Source organism: Pleurodeles waltl, chromosome 8, assembly GCF_031143425.1.
Source record: "Pleurodeles waltl isolate 20211129_DDA chromosome 8, aPleWal1.hap1.20221129, whole genome shotgun sequence".
NCBI lineage: Eukaryota > Metazoa > Chordata > Amphibia > Caudata > Salamandridae > Pleurodeles > Pleurodeles waltl.
The window spans coordinates 198,087,867-198,103,337 of record NC_090447.1 but is presented as its reverse complement, the minus strand read 5'-3'; the positions used below and the strand labels follow the sequence as shown (position 1 = coordinate 198,103,337).

General features: G+C 43.5%; 1 protein-coding gene across 1 annotated transcript in view; it reads right to left on the bottom strand.

The window, feature by feature from the left end:
• The window catches only part of LTN1 (listerin E3 ubiquitin protein ligase 1), a 488,777-nt gene that overhangs the window by 400,799 nt on the left and 72,507 nt on the right, over nucleotides 1-15,471 (bottom strand). Inside the window, exon 7 of the mRNA XM_069204077.1 lies at nucleotides 9,561-9,734. Within this exon, the coding sequence (XP_069060178.1) occupies nucleotides 9,561-9,734 (174 nt within the window). The remainder of the gene's footprint in view (nucleotides 1-9,560; nucleotides 9,735-15,471) is intronic.

Sequence of the window (15,471 nt, the reverse complement as noted above, 5' to 3'; positions counted from 1 at the left end):
CGTATATATTAGGAATCTAAGCTCTCTTATACAGAAGAAAATCTAAACAGAATTACCCCAAATGTGACTTGAAATTAGAACTTTACTCAAGGAAGTGCCTTCGTTTGGTATATTGCTAATCGGTTCAGTAGTAACTGAGAAATTTACACTGAAAAATAATTTGAGGGTGGGCTTGTAATGTCCATAAATTCAGGGATACCTGATTTGTTACTACATGGAGTTCAAGAACTGTCCACGGACTAAATTGAAAAAATAAATAAATTCTACTGGATGTGGGAGCTTTTTGTACCGCCATCTATTTCAGGTCTGCAAATTCAAAATAAAGATTGTGGATCTAAAGGCTCTGATTGGCTGACCGCAAGAGAAAATGGTCGCCTGCGGCTGACATGACAGGATACGAGGCACATATATACATAACAAAAACTTTTAAAAACATAGTTGCAAATGTGCAATGTCATTATACTTCGGATATAGTGGTCACAATAAGAGGACTCCTGATGTGCTTACCAAGCTACTAACAGAGTGTTCTAGGTAACATTTTCTTTGTGCTTTGAGTGTTGCTGGGTAGGTCACAAGCTGTGCACAGATTGTAGAGCAGTATACCTTCTCATTTAAAGAAGTAGCTTGCTGTAAGAATCACAAATACTAAAGAATAGCATTTTTAGAGAGGGTCTAACCGGAGCCTCTTGCCTGATAAGTATGAGGGAGGGTGATGTTTTGTGAATGTGTGTGCTGAAACTTTGCAAATGCCTGCCAGTGTTATAGAAACAGGCCACTAGAGCTACATTTTCAGGTCTTGGATCCAGACCGCTTTAGCTTCTTGTCGACCAGTCATATTGATTCCTAAGTACATAGAGTGGGCTTTGGGTCAGCCCCTTGCTCAGAACTGCATGGCTTTGTTGTCTAACCCAGTTGTCTCCCACTGATTCAATGGTTTCCCTCCTTATTCATGTGTTTCTCCTGCCAAGGACTATTTAGGTCTCATAGGGTTCTGACTGGGCTGAGTGCATCAGTCTACTGCGGATGTAGCTTCCTCTCAGGAAACCACCACTTTCTTTTGCTTTAAGAACTCCGAGAGCTTTCTTGCTCACTCTCCCCCATGTGCTCTTACCCTCTGCAGTTCCCCCCATCCTCCCTTTGCTCTCTACGTTGCTTTCAACTTTCCCCAACAGTCCACTGATTCATTCCATCTCCCCATCCCATTTTGTTTTAATATTTCCCGATCCCCTGATCCTGTATTGCTCTCCTATTTCTCCTCACATCCAATTCCCACTACATTTGTTCTCACATTCTGCATCCTTCACCCTACCGGTGGCATCAGTCTCTGAATTGTTTTTGGACCATCTCGACAAAGGCAGCGGCCACCTGCGGATGTGTTTGTATCATTTTAACTGACCTAGTGAAAGATGGCTGCCATGAAAGCACATGCATCCAACATGGCCATCTTTAAACTGGATTTATTAAAATATTATAAATACATTCAAAGTTGTCCACTGTGGATGTCTACACATTCACTGCAGAAATATTTGAATGAATCTGTTATATTTTCATGAATCCCATTCCACGAATGCTGTCAACACAAACTGAGGAGCCTGCAACTCTTGAACTGCCATTGTCTCACATGGAAACACAAAACTCAGTGTATTGTCATCCTTGGAGTATGTACTACCTATCCTGTAAAAAATGCACCTGTGATGATGGTCACTTGCGGCTGAGACCTAAGGAATGACCTGCAAAATACTATGGGGGTTATTACAACTTTGGAGGAGGTGTTAATCCGTCCCAAAAGTGACTGTAAAGTGACGGATATACCACCAGCCGTATTACGAGTCCATTATATCCTATGGAACTCGTAATACGGCTGGTGGTATATCTGTCACTTTTGGGACGGATTAACACCTCCTCCAAAGTTGTAATAACCCCCTAAATGTCTCTTCTTCTATTAATTTACTAAACCAACGCTAATTCTTCTTCACTTTAGTTGCTTGTGATCCCTTTTGGTGCTACACATTCCGTGAAGAGGCGCATGGGAAGCCATGCAATAAGAAATGAGGCGATACATGAGAAGCTATAATTCCCGATAGTTTTACAGCCTTCTCCCTAGCAGAGGATATGCGTTGCTAAAGGGGAAGCAATCTTTGAAACATCAACCCTCTTCCTGCTGATGGGCAAAATGTCACCACTGTTTTCAATGTGGCTTCCAGAAACTTATGAATGTGCATTGTTTATAAGTGGGACTGATTCACAGTGATGCAAACCCAAACTGCAAATTGGGAAGAAATTCAATACTGTGGGGAGTGTGGTCCAGATATATGTACTGAGTTGTCCCATTAACTACTCAGTCATTTACGTAAAAGTAAACATGTACCTTGTGACAACAGACCTGCACCATCATAACTTTTACAGTAGGACCTTGATGGGTAATTCTTTTTACACTAGATAAAAACCGCAGGTACTTGTGAAGAGCCGGATGAATGGTAACATGGAAGTACGCATCCCTGAGATTCTAGGGGGTCCTGTACTTTCCCTATTACACTGCACAGGGGTTAGGGTAAGGCAGGAAGATTAGGAAGTGCAGTTACACCCACTTAATGGTCCTGATTGTAGTCCATCATTCAAGATCTGTAGAGGGCAAGTGGAAAAGATATGAAGGAGGGGGAGGGGAAACAAGTACGAAAACTCCCTATCCTCACTTTCTGAATAAAGGCAGGAATTCTGGGAAAGAGTGGTTGAGCTGCTACATATGATGCCTATAGAAAATTGCAAGATCCATGTCAACATCTCCCAGTTATTTCGGCTGTTTCCATTTATGCTCAGTTCTTTGCCCGCTATTGCATCCCTACACTATATTTTTGCCCCCCTCTCAGATCCCTGTGCCCATGTATCCTGTCTTCTGTATCTTCTACTTCTTTCTCTTCCATTATCTGTTAAATCTATATTCAGTCTTACTGGCACCTATTATGCTCTCCGAGAACTGCTGTCTCCATCTGACTTGTTTCATCTTCATTGCATGTCATTACTCTCCTGAGTGCATACAGCTCTTGGCCTGTACTCTGGTAGGACAAGGGCTACTCAAAATATTGTTATCCAGAGTGAAAGGTTTAGCCTATTCCATTCTTGGGCATTATAATCCTCAAACGCTCCCTGAGGGAACTCTGTAGAAAACAGATTTTGAATTATGGCATATTGATTTTTCTAGGACCTGCCTATAAATTAGTCATTCTTACATTACCTGTTCCCTAGTTCTTCAGTGATCTGTTCTTTCCAACAACTACATACATAATTCCATTGACCTGAGGTGAAAATTCTTCCAGTGCCGAAGAACAAGTTACTTACCTTCGGTAACGCTTTTCCTGGTGGATTCAGTGTCAACCTATGGTTGAATACTTCCAATGCATCAGCATTCAACAGAAAATTTTTCTTTCTAGTGTTCCACGTGGACAAGGACGTCACAACGGAACGGCTCCACACGCTACTCCGTCTGACATCATCGCAGCCATAAAAAGTCCTCGCCGGCATGCTGATGTCAGTTTCACCCAATTTTTTTCTGTGCCTTCGAAGTGAACAGGTGAATACCAACATCACAAGCACAACCTGTGCGAGCTCAACTCAAAATAAATGTATATACATTTATATAACAAAAAACATTCTGTATGATGTATATATAATATGCAATAAACATATATCATATACATAAATAACTTTTGTCTTGGCATATTCAGACAGGCAACGTGGAGGCGGGTGGGTCAGTGAGAAATCCACAGGTAGATCATGTATCCACCAGAAAAAGCGTTACCGAAGGTAAGTAACTTGTTCTTCTGATGGATACATCTACCTGTGGATTCCTCACCTTTTGAATAGAATCCCAAAGCAGTCCCACACTCGAGGTGGGCGCTTGTCGGGCTATACCAAGAAGTCCTGTGGCACAGAATGGGCCAAATGGCCATCCCTTCTCATTTCTGAGTTCAAGCAATAATGTTTTGCGAAAGTGTGAAGGGAAGCCCAAGTTGCTGCCTTCCAGATGTCAACAACAGGTACACCTCTAGCCAAAGCAGTAGTAGACTTAGCTCTGGTAGAATGAGCTCTAATTCCCTGAAAGGATTCTTCTTTGCCAGTGCATAAGATATTTTAATGCAAAGAATAACCCACCTTGACAGCGTTCACTGGTGGACGGTTTTGCCCTTCACCTTGCTCTGTAGCCAACGAAGAGCTGATCATCTATCTTGTCCTGTCCATATAGAAGCTCAGTGCTCTCTTTGGATGCAGACGGTGCATCCTTTCCTCCTCCGTAAAGGGGTGGGGAGGAGGGTAAAAGGACAGAAGGGTGATGGATTGCCCAAAATGAAACAAAGTCACTACCTTTGGCAGGCAAGCCGGCCTGGTTCCCAAAACCACCCTGTTAGCCGCTCACTAACACGCCTAGCCAACGTGATCGCTATGAGAAAAATAGTTTTAAATATAAGGAGACTCAACTGGCAACTATGCAACGGTTCCAACAGTGTACCCATCAGGTTATCAAAACTAAATTCAAATTCCACTGAGGCATTATGAACGGAGTGGGAAGAAACCTTATTAGACAAACCCTTAAGAGGCCTTAGAATTAAATGGGGACTTAAACAAAAAAGGTTGTTCAGGTAAGCAAATAAATGTGACAATGCAGAAAGATAATCTTTCACTGTTGCAACTGCACAACCTTGTTGTGCCAAGGAAAGAGCAAAATGCAAAATATTAGACAATTGGGCCTTTAAAGGATCAACATGCTTATTCTCACACCATTGAACAAACTTGGCCAGCATTAAAAGTTTTGGTGGATTGTCGCCTGGCCGATAAAATAACATCCGCCACTTCAGAGGGGAGAGAAAATGAATTCAGATTGCCCCATTCAATCTCCAGGCATGTAAGTGCAGGTTCTGGAGGTGGGGCATATAACCTGCCCCTGCGAGAGGAGATATGCCTTGGGAGAGAGATGGCGCAGAGGGCAATGTGAACGCTGAAGGAGGTCTGTGTATCACACCCTTCTTCAATCCAGGGCTATTAATATGACTTGGGCCCGGTCTTGGTGAATCTTCCTCAAAACCTGAGGAATCAAAGGTATGGGGAGAAATGGATAACGCAAATGACTGGTCCAGTCCAACTGAAATGCGTCCCCCAGCGCTCCCTACTGGAGGCTGCAGAACGACGGACAGTGTGCATCCTTACAAGTGGCAAACAGGTCTACTTGAGATATCCCCCATAGCTGGAAGACGTGAAAAACCACCTCTGGATGGAGACGCCACTTGTGGTCGGCTGAGGCTGTCCGCATGTACGTTGAGAACTCCGGCCAAATGGTTTGCTATTGTGCAAATCTGATGGTCCTGAGCCCAGGACCAGTGTCGCAAAGCCTCTCGATAACTCCTCCCTGTTTGTTGATGTACCACATCGCAGTAGTGTTGTCTGTCAGGACTTGAACTGACAGACCGTGAAAGGAAGGGAGGAAGGCCATGAGAGCCAGACATATCACCATATCGCTCGTGATTCCAACAGATTGATGTGAAACACCTGTTCTTGTGGAGACCAAACTCCCTTGATTACCAGGTCCCCCAGACGTGCTTCCCACCCTAACGTGGAAGCACCCGTTATTACTGTGATCACTGGAGATGGTGGGCAACATGGCCTCCCTCGTGAAAGATTGCCATCCACATTCAATCATTGAAGATCCACTGCAGTGTCCATGGAAAATCTTATAGACTCTCTGAGATCTCCATTGTGTTGAAACCACTGCTTGCAGAGGCAACACTGGAGAGCCCTCATGTGCCAATGTGCATGAGTGACCAACAGAATACAGGAAGCGAACAGACCAAGCAGTCATAGGACCTTTCGGACTGGAACAACCGCTCCATCCGGAAACAACAAAATTGTAGCTTAATTGTCCCGAATGCTCTGAGGAGGAGGGTAGGCATGATTCACAGTTGTGTCCAGTACTGCCCCTATGAACAGGAGGCATTGAGAGGGCTCCAGGTGAGACTTGGGCACGTTTAACGAAAAGCCCGGGTTGAACAACAACTGGAATGTCACCTGCAGATGGTGCCGCACCAACTACAGAGACTTGGCTTTGAGCATCCAATCGTCCAAGTAAGAAAATACCGCTATTCCCCCACTTCTGAGATAGATGCAACCAGTGCCATCATCTTTGTGATGTGAATGCTCGAGGTGCAGAAGTAAGACCAAAAGGAAAGACCTCAAACTGGTAGTGCTGTGTCCCTACCATAAACCGGAGATACTTCCAGTGAGACTGCAGAATGGGGATGTGAAAATATGTATCACAAAAGTCGACCAAAGCCATCCAGTCTTCCCTGTCCAGTGCAAGAAGCACCTGAGCTATGGTCAGCATTTTCAAATTTCTCCTGTTTGAGGAACCAATTCAAAATCCTCAGGTCCAGGATGGGCCACAAACAACCATCTTTCTAGGGAATCAGGAAATATCTTGAATAACATCCCTGACCCTTTTCCTGCTCCGGAACTAATTCTACTGCGCCCTTTCAAATAAGATTTTGTACCTGCTGCCAAACAAAATGATTGCTGGGAGGGAAAGGAGGGGGAAACTCCTGAAAGGGAAGGGCATACCCATGTCCTACAATGCTTAACACCCAAGAGTCTATTGCTATTGACTCCCACTCTTGGAGAAAAATTAACCTCCCCCCTACGGGCAACATATGCTCTTGAAAGGGGAAAGAACTAGGGATGCTTTCCTGCAAGGTTTCCAAAGGCAGATGAAAGTGGAGGAGGAGGAGGAGGAAGGCTGATGGACTGCAGCACCCTGCCTAGGTCTCCCAGAACCTTGGTAGGATGTATAGAGGGAGTTGGCAGACTGCTGACCTTGGGAGTGCTGCCTCCCACAAAAGGAGGAGCTACAGCCGAACCCCATAAACCTACAAAAAGGTCTACAGGTCGAGGAGAGCATCTGAAGACCTGATGATTTGGAAGTGGCCTTACTTTCCTTAAACCCTTCTAAGGCTCAGTCAAGAAGCCTGGACCACCAGGTTTTCAGGTGACAGATGCTGGCTCAAAAACCTCAGGTCACCTGAAGCAGCTCTATACCTCCTGGCAATGGCCTCTGAAACAGCAGTAGTCACAGGCTTCTGCCATACATCCAGGACCGGTTCCGACAAAACCTCATTTAAAGGTATCAGGGGTTACGACGCAGCATACGATGAGTGAAGAACCTCAGTCAGAATATCAGAATTCAACTCCGTCGTGGGCAGTGGCAACTCCAAAATTTAAGCTGCCTTCCTGATTACTCTAGGATATGAAGTAAGCTCTGTAGGAGGAATACCCCCGGGGATAATAACTCACATTCGGGAGAAGTGTCCAGTCCACTTACCACCTCAATGCCTTCAAAGTAAAGAGAAGGTAGAGGGATCTCTCCTTCCTCAACGTCTTGTTGCTCTTCTAAAAATTGCTGTTCCTCCAAAAGCCTCAAGGCTTCGCTCCTAGATCTCAGTCTGGATTCCAGACATGGCTTTGATAGTGAGTATGCCGGGGATGCCTGCTGCAGCACCAGTGAAGACTGAGTCGGTGCCAGGATCTTACCCCAAGCAGGAGTAGAATAACTCTATGTTGGACGAGATTTATCTGAAATGGATATCAGCGCCAGTGGCACCGTCGTCTCTGAAGGTGAAGGTATCTTTCTCGGTGCCGTTCCAGTCCACTGACATGGAGTAGTGGGCAGAAAAGTCATGAATGAAGCATGTCTATATGGTGTCGGAATACCTCCTAGGTTAAAGGCCGAAGGAACCGTGGGGCCCGCAGGCGCACCAGCAGGGGTCATCGCCCTGTTGAAAATGCTGAACTTAGCAATTAAGAATTCAGAAGGGTCCGCCCCAGGAGCTGGAAATGTCAGATATCCCTGTGGAGACGGAGCCCGATTTGAATTGTGCTCCTCAATTTCCTGTTAATGTGGACTAACAGGAGAGAACTGTGCCACAAGACTCATAGGCAACAACGAGATCTCAACCAAAGATGGCACCGGTGACATCTCTGGCGACTTCAGTTGTGGAGGAGACACGGTGGGACTCACCTCCCAGGTCGAACAGCGTAGAGACTTGGAAGCCAGTGACAAAGATTGAGGGCTAGTATCCTGGGATGAGCGACGCCGAGAGCTGTAGCAGCGCCGCTTCTTGTGCAACCTCGAAGACTTGTGGAATGACGACTCTACTCACGGCCTGGATCTTCTTCGGCCCGCTTCTCCTTTTTAACCTTAGTTTAGCCTCCCTTTCCTTCAGTGCCTTTGGGTTCCTACTCTGACAAGAAGAGCATCCCCTGATGTTGTGGTCAGAACTCAGGCACCAGAGGCACTGACCCACATGTGACCGCCACACTCTCTACAAGGCTTAAAGCCAGACTTCTTCGGCGGAGACATTGTTGCATGAAATACTCGACAAAGAAGTTCCCTCGACACAGTGTAACCACCTAGAGAGGTAGAAAAAACGTTGAAGGCGTGCTAAAAAGGGAACTGACATCGGCACACCGGGGAGGACTTCTTATGGCTCAGGTCATGTCAGACGGAGTTGCATGTGGAGCTATTCCACTGTGACGTCCTTGTCGACATGGCGAGCTAGAAAGAAAAAAAAAATCCATAGAATGCTGGTGCATTGGGAGTATTCAAAAGGTGAGGAATCCACAGATAGATGTATTCATCAGAAATATTACTTGGACCACAGCTTTGAGAAAACACTCTGAAGCAGGGCCTAACCAGACAGAGAATTAAAATCCAAGGTGAAGTGTACATTCTGCCACATTGTACAGTTTGTGGATTTGATCACACACCATTTGTGGTATTCCAGAAATCAAAAACACAGATCTGAAGAATAACCAACTGTAACATTCCAAACCAACAAGTGCCCAGCATGTGATTCACAACAAGAAGTGCTGTCAATACAGGCCTACCAAATGAAGTTTCCTAGATTGCATGGCCAATTTGAAAGCCTCAACCATTAGAGTGGAGGCAGCATTGCATTGTGAACATATATACAGATCTGCATGTGGTAAATGTAAAGATCTCAACGGGGCATATTACCTTCAGCAGGTGCCAGTGACATCAAGAATGTTGGTCATTTCTTAATGTCATGTTTCTCCGGATATAAGCCTTTTTTCATCACCACCCAGCTTCAATTCATCAGCTCACTGAATTAAACCTCAAAATTACCTTTTCAACAATCAACCAAAATCGACAGAACCCTGTGGTTTTGAAAATCATCGTGCCCATCTTGACTGCTTTAGAATTTATCTGCTGTTGTCGCTACTGTTACAAGTGCTTCGTGGGAAATCACAGGCCAGACCAATAAGTGCATTTGTTTCCTAAGCTTCACAGATGTTTTGAACTGTATGAAAAACATGTATTTTTGTATTTTTATCTACATGTCACTCCAAGCTTTCCAGTCCTTTATATGTAGTACGGTTCTCACGCCAAGTGCTATGCTTTTATCCATATTTGTATGTTCCCTATTTTTAAATACACCGGAATAATTTTTTCAAAGCTATGCATTATTCAGATCACAAAAGGAATACGTTCAGAACATTACCTCAATGCAGGTGAGAATGTAAAGTACAGCTTCCCAAAGAGCAGGGCACACCACGGCATCACTCTCGTCTATATTGAGAAGAACTGCTGGACACACTCTTGCAGCCTCAGCTTTCAGTGATGCAGGCAATTGTTGGCATAATGTAGAGATTAATTTGAAAAATGCTGCACGGACCTAAAGCAGAACAAACATGGAAATGAAACGTGTACTGACTGCAATTTATGTCATTTATTTTTAACTTGAACCATTGATAAAACAAACGCTAATGGGTGTGCGACTGTGCTTATATAACCATGCATAATTTAGAATACTTAGGTGCATGTGAACATATTCTGAAACCTTGCCTCTTTTTAAACATCCCCCTGCACCACATGCTCTTCTTTCACTTTCAAGATACTATAACAAACTATTTTGCATCAGCATCTTTCTTTAGGTTCAATAGTTATGCACAGTATGAGTGGATAGTAAGGTGCTTTGTGTGTAATCTCCAAGAGATTCACATACAACTGCTGAATTTTCCTAATTACTATTACCACATACCATCTCAGCACCCCACCCCCTCCACCCCTGCTCAAAGCCAGGACCTTGACATTCCGCAGGTACATTTATTTTGCTTAATCTGTTTTACAATATCAGAATATGAACCTTTTCAAAGGAAAGCAGACAAACAGAAGTAAAAAACAAATCATATTTCTGGACAACCTTAAGAGATTTTTCAATATCCACTAATTATACAGAACCTTTCAAAAATAGTAATAAATGTGAGGTTCAGAGAGAATCAGATGTCCATCTTTTGTTCTTCTGGAAAGTTTATTCTCCTTTGCGCATGAAATGAATTGTCCTGACACGCCACTCAATTCGGCTGACATGTCATACAGAAGCTAAAATAATACTTGAAGCAAATACAACCGAAATAATAGTTTCCAGATTACCTAAACATATCTTGTCCCTGTGTGGTATCTGAGACGAAAGCAGTGTGTTAAAGATGGTGATCATGTATGCCAATGAAAATTAACTGTTGATTTGATTGTTTTAACCGTATTTTTTTTGCTATTTAACAGTTTTCTTTTGCTATTTATTGTTTTACATTCTAAATTTCCGCCAGATTTTGGCAGAATTTATTTCTACTGAGGATCTTCTGGAACCTCACATAATGGTATTCACAGCAGGCATATCAGCGAATCAGCCCTGGTGGCTGCTACAGATTTTATCTGTTTTCAAGTGGACCAGGGTGGCGTGGCCATACTGGTGATAGTGGATTTATCTGCAGCATTTGATACAGTGTCCCCATCCCACTTGGTGCATAGATTGCACCGAGTGGGAATTAGGGGCAAGGTTTTACTGAGCTATTTCATCACTGGCACAGCTCAGACTGTCAGTTGTGGGAATTTTTGGTCTGCCTGGTTTCAGCTCCCCTGTGGGGTGCTACAAGGGTTCTCACTTAGCCCCACCCTGTTCAATCTTTATGTGGCCCCTTTTGCTACGTTGATCCGATCATTTGGCTTCCAGGTTCTGTCTTATGCAGATGACACCCAGATCCTAATTTCTATCTCTGATGATCTGATCTCTGTGGCAGAGAAGTTCAAACAGTGTATGATAAACACTGGGATCTAAATAAAGGCCAGTTCTCTGAAATGAAATGCTGAGAAGACAGAGATTCTGGTCTTTGGAGTGCAGCAATCGGTGTGGTTAGAGCGGTTGTGGCCAGAGGCATGTGTCCCCCTTCCTATGCCAGTTGAATCAGCAAACAAATCGGGAGAAATATTAGACAGCACTCTTACTTTTGACAGGCAGGTCAGGAGGACTACCAGCTCTTGTTTTCATATCATCAAGATTTTTAAAAAGGTTCATCCTTTTATTCCACTACAATTAAGAATGGCAGAGTATGGCTCTGATTACTTCTTGACTATTGCAATGTACTTTATCTAAAGTTTAACAAATCATCCCTTAGGAAACTTCAGATGATTTAGAACATGGCCATCCATTTGGTTTTAAGTATACCTAAACGCTCTTCTGTCACAGAGGGCCTGCACTCTCTCTATTGGCTCCCAGTCATGAAGCAAATTACCTTCAAGGCCCTTTGTTAAGTGCATAAGGGCTTGCAAGAGCAGGGGTCTTAACCCCTGAGGTCAGCGTTTCAGTGGTATTGTCCTTGAAGACAACTGAGGTCTTCCTGTCATAAAAAGGTGATTGTCCCAAGGAGGTCCAGATGGGGTGGCCGCACTTTGTCGCTAGTGGCGGCTAAACTTTGGAACACATTGCTGGATCGCATAGCAGGCTTCGATTCAAACAACTTAAGACTTGGCTCTTTTCACCCCCATAATTGTTCCTCTTGCTTGAGTTAGCTTCCTTTGGTGTTTCTTCCACTGGCAGCGCTTTGACACCTACAGGCATAATACGCTTGATAAATTCTAAATACAAATAAATGAATTACACGTATGTGTATTTTTATTGTGTGTTCAATAGGGTTCACCATGAGTAAACTTGTTAAATTTCAATTAATAATAAAGGGGATGTTCTTCTGTTGTCCTCACCTATCTGATTCACCACTTGGACCTACAAGAAATGAAAATGTCACTTACCCAGTGTACATCTGTTCGTGGCATCAGTCGCTGAGATTCACATGTTCTGCATAGCTCGCCATCTGGTGTTGGGTCGGAGTGTTACAAGTTGTTTTTCTTCGAAGAAGTCTTTCGAGTCACGGGACCGAGTGACTCCTCCTTTTGCCTCCATTGCGCATGGGCGTCGACTCCATCTTCGATTGTTTTCCCCGCAGAGGGTGAGGTAGGAGTTGTGTTGTAGTAATAGTGCCCACGCAATGGAGTGACTAAGTATGTACCTATTAAAGGATAAAATAATATATATACAAATGAACAAAGTTGAAGGTAACTTCTGAACTGCTACAGGCTTCCGGGGAGGCGGGTGGGCACAGGTGAATCTCAGCGACTGATGCCACGAACAGATGTACACTGGGTAAGTGACATTTTCAGTTCGATGGCATCTGTCGCTGTAGATACACATGTTCTGCATAGACTAGTAAGCAGTTATCTCCCCAAAAGCGGTGGTTCAGCCTGTAGGAGTGGAAGTGGTCTGAAATAGGGTTCTTAATACGGCTTGACCTACTGTCGCTTGTTGTGCGGATAACACGTCTACACAGTAGTGTTTGGTGAATGTGTGAGGCGTAGACCATGTGGCTGCCTTACATATTTCATGCATTGGGATGTTTCCTAGAAAGGCCATGGTAGCACCTTTTTTCCTGGTTGAGTGTGCCCTAGGTGTAATGGGCAGTTGTCGTTTTGCTTTAAGGTAGCAGATTTGGATGCATTTAACTATCCATCTGGCTATACCCTGTTTTGATATTGGGTTACCTGCATGAGGTTTGTGGAATGCAATAAATAGTTGTTTAGTCTTTCTGATGTTTTTTGTTCTGTCAATGTAGTACATTAATGCTCTTTTGACATCTAATGTATGTAGTGCCCTCTCAGCTACGGAATCTGGCTGTGGGAAGAACACTGGTAGTTCCACCGTTTGATTTAGATGGAACGGTGAAATAACCTTTGGTAAAAATTTTGGGTTAGTCCTTAGGACGACCTTATTTTTGTGTAGTTGTATAAAAGGTTCTTGTATCGTAAACGCTTGAATTTCGCTTACTCTTCTTAGAGATGTAATGGCGATGAGAAATGCAACTTTCCAGGTTAGGAATTGTATTCCGCAAGAGTGCATGGGTTCAAAAGGTGGGCCCATGAGTCTTGTTAAGACAACATTTAGGTTCCATGAAGGAGCAGGTGGTGTTCTCGTGGTATAATTCTTTTAAGGCCTTCCATGAATGCTTTAATGACTGGGATCCTATAAGGAAGTTGAATAGGTAGTCTGCAGGTATGCAGATATTGCTGCAAGGTGTATCTTAATGGAAGAGAAAGCTAGCTTCGATTTTTGTAAATGAAGCAAGTAACCTACTACATCTTTTGGAGTTGCGTGTAATGGTTGTATCTGATTATGATGGCAGTAACAAACAAATCTTTTCCATTTACTTGCATAGCAGTGCCTAGTGGATGGTCTTCTGGCTTGCTTTATGACTTCCATACATTCTTGGGTAAGTTGTAAGTGTCCGAATTCTAGGATTTCAGGAGCCAGATTGCTAGATTCAGCGATGCTGGATCTGGATGTCTGATCTGTTGGTTGTGTTGTGTTAACAGATCCGGCCTGTTGGGCAATTTGATGTGGGGTACTACTGATAGATCTAGCAGTGTTGTGTACCAGGGTTGTCTTGCCCAAGTTGGTGCTATTAATATGAGTTTGAGTTTGTTTTGACTCAATTTGTTTACCAGATAAGGAAGGAGAGGAAGAGGAGGAAAAGCGTAGGCAAATATCCCTGACCAGTTCATCCATAGGGCATTGCCTTGGGACTGCCTGTGTGGGTATCTGGATGCGAAGTTTTGGCATTTTGCGTTCTCTTTTGTTGCAAACAGGTCTATTTGAGGTGTTCCCCAGAGTGTGAAGTAAGTGTTCAGAATTTGGGGGTGAATTTCCCATTCGTGAACCTGTTGGTGATCTCGAGAGTGATTGTCTGCAAGTTGATTGTGGATCCCTGGAATAAACTGTGCTATTAGGCGAATTTGGTTGTGAATTGCCCATTTCCATATCTTTTGTGCCAATAGGCTCAACTGCGTTGAGTGTGTCCCCCCTTGTTTGTTTAGATAATACATTGTTGTCATGTTGTCTGTTTTGACAAGAATGTATTTGTGAATTATAATTGGTTGGAAAGCTTTTAGTGCTTGAAAAACTGCTAGCAGTTCTAGGTGATTTATATGCAGTCTTGTTTGATGTACGTTCCATTGTCCTTGTATGTTGTGTTGATTGAGGTGTGCTCCCCACCCTGTCATGGAAGCATCTGTTGTTATTACGTATTGTGGCACTGGGTCTTGGAAAGGCCGCCCTTTGTTTAAATTTATACTGTTCCACCATAGAAGCGAGAGGTAAGTTTGGCGGTCTATTAACACCAGATCTAGAAGGTGACCCTGTGCCTGAGACCACTGTGATGCTAGGCACTGTTGTAAGGGCCTCATGTGCAGTCTTGCGTTCGGGACAATGGCTATGCATGAGGACATCATGCCTAGGAGGTGTAATACCATCTTTGCTTGTATTGTTTGAATTGGATACATGCGTTGAATGACCTTGTTGAAATTTTGAATTCTTTGTGGACTTGGAGTGGCTACTCCTTTTGTTATGTCTATTATGGCTCCTAGGTATTGTTGTACTTTGCTCGGCCGAATGTTGGATTTTGCAAAGTTGACGGTGAAACCTAGGTTGTAGAGGGTTTGTATGACTTGACTTGTGTGGTGTGAGCACTTTGTCAGTGAATTGGTTTTGATTAGCCAGTCGTCTAGATACGGGAATACATGTATTTGCTGCCTTCTGATGTGTGCAGCGACTACTGCTAGACATTTTGTAAAGACTCTTGGTGCGGTTGTTAAACCAAAAGGCAATACTTTGAATTGGTAATGTATTCCTTTGAATACAAACCTTAGGTATTTCCTGTGCGATTGATGTATTGGTATATGGAAATACACGTCTTTGAGGTCTAAGGTTGTCATGTAGTTGTGTAGTTTTAGCAATGGTAACACTTCTTGTAGTGTGACCATGTGAAAGTGGTCTGATTTGATGAATGTGTTTACTATTCTGATGTCTAGGATGGGTCTCAGTGTTTTGTCCTTTTTTGGTATTAAGAAGTACAGTGAATAAACCCCTGTGTTTATTTGTGTGTTTGGTACTAATTCGATTGCATTCTTTAGCAACAGTGCTTGAACTCCTATCTCTAGAAGCTCGGAATGATGTTTTGATAAATTCTGTGCTTTTGGTGGTATGTTTGGAGGGAATTGTAGGAATTCTATGCAATAACCATGTTGGATAA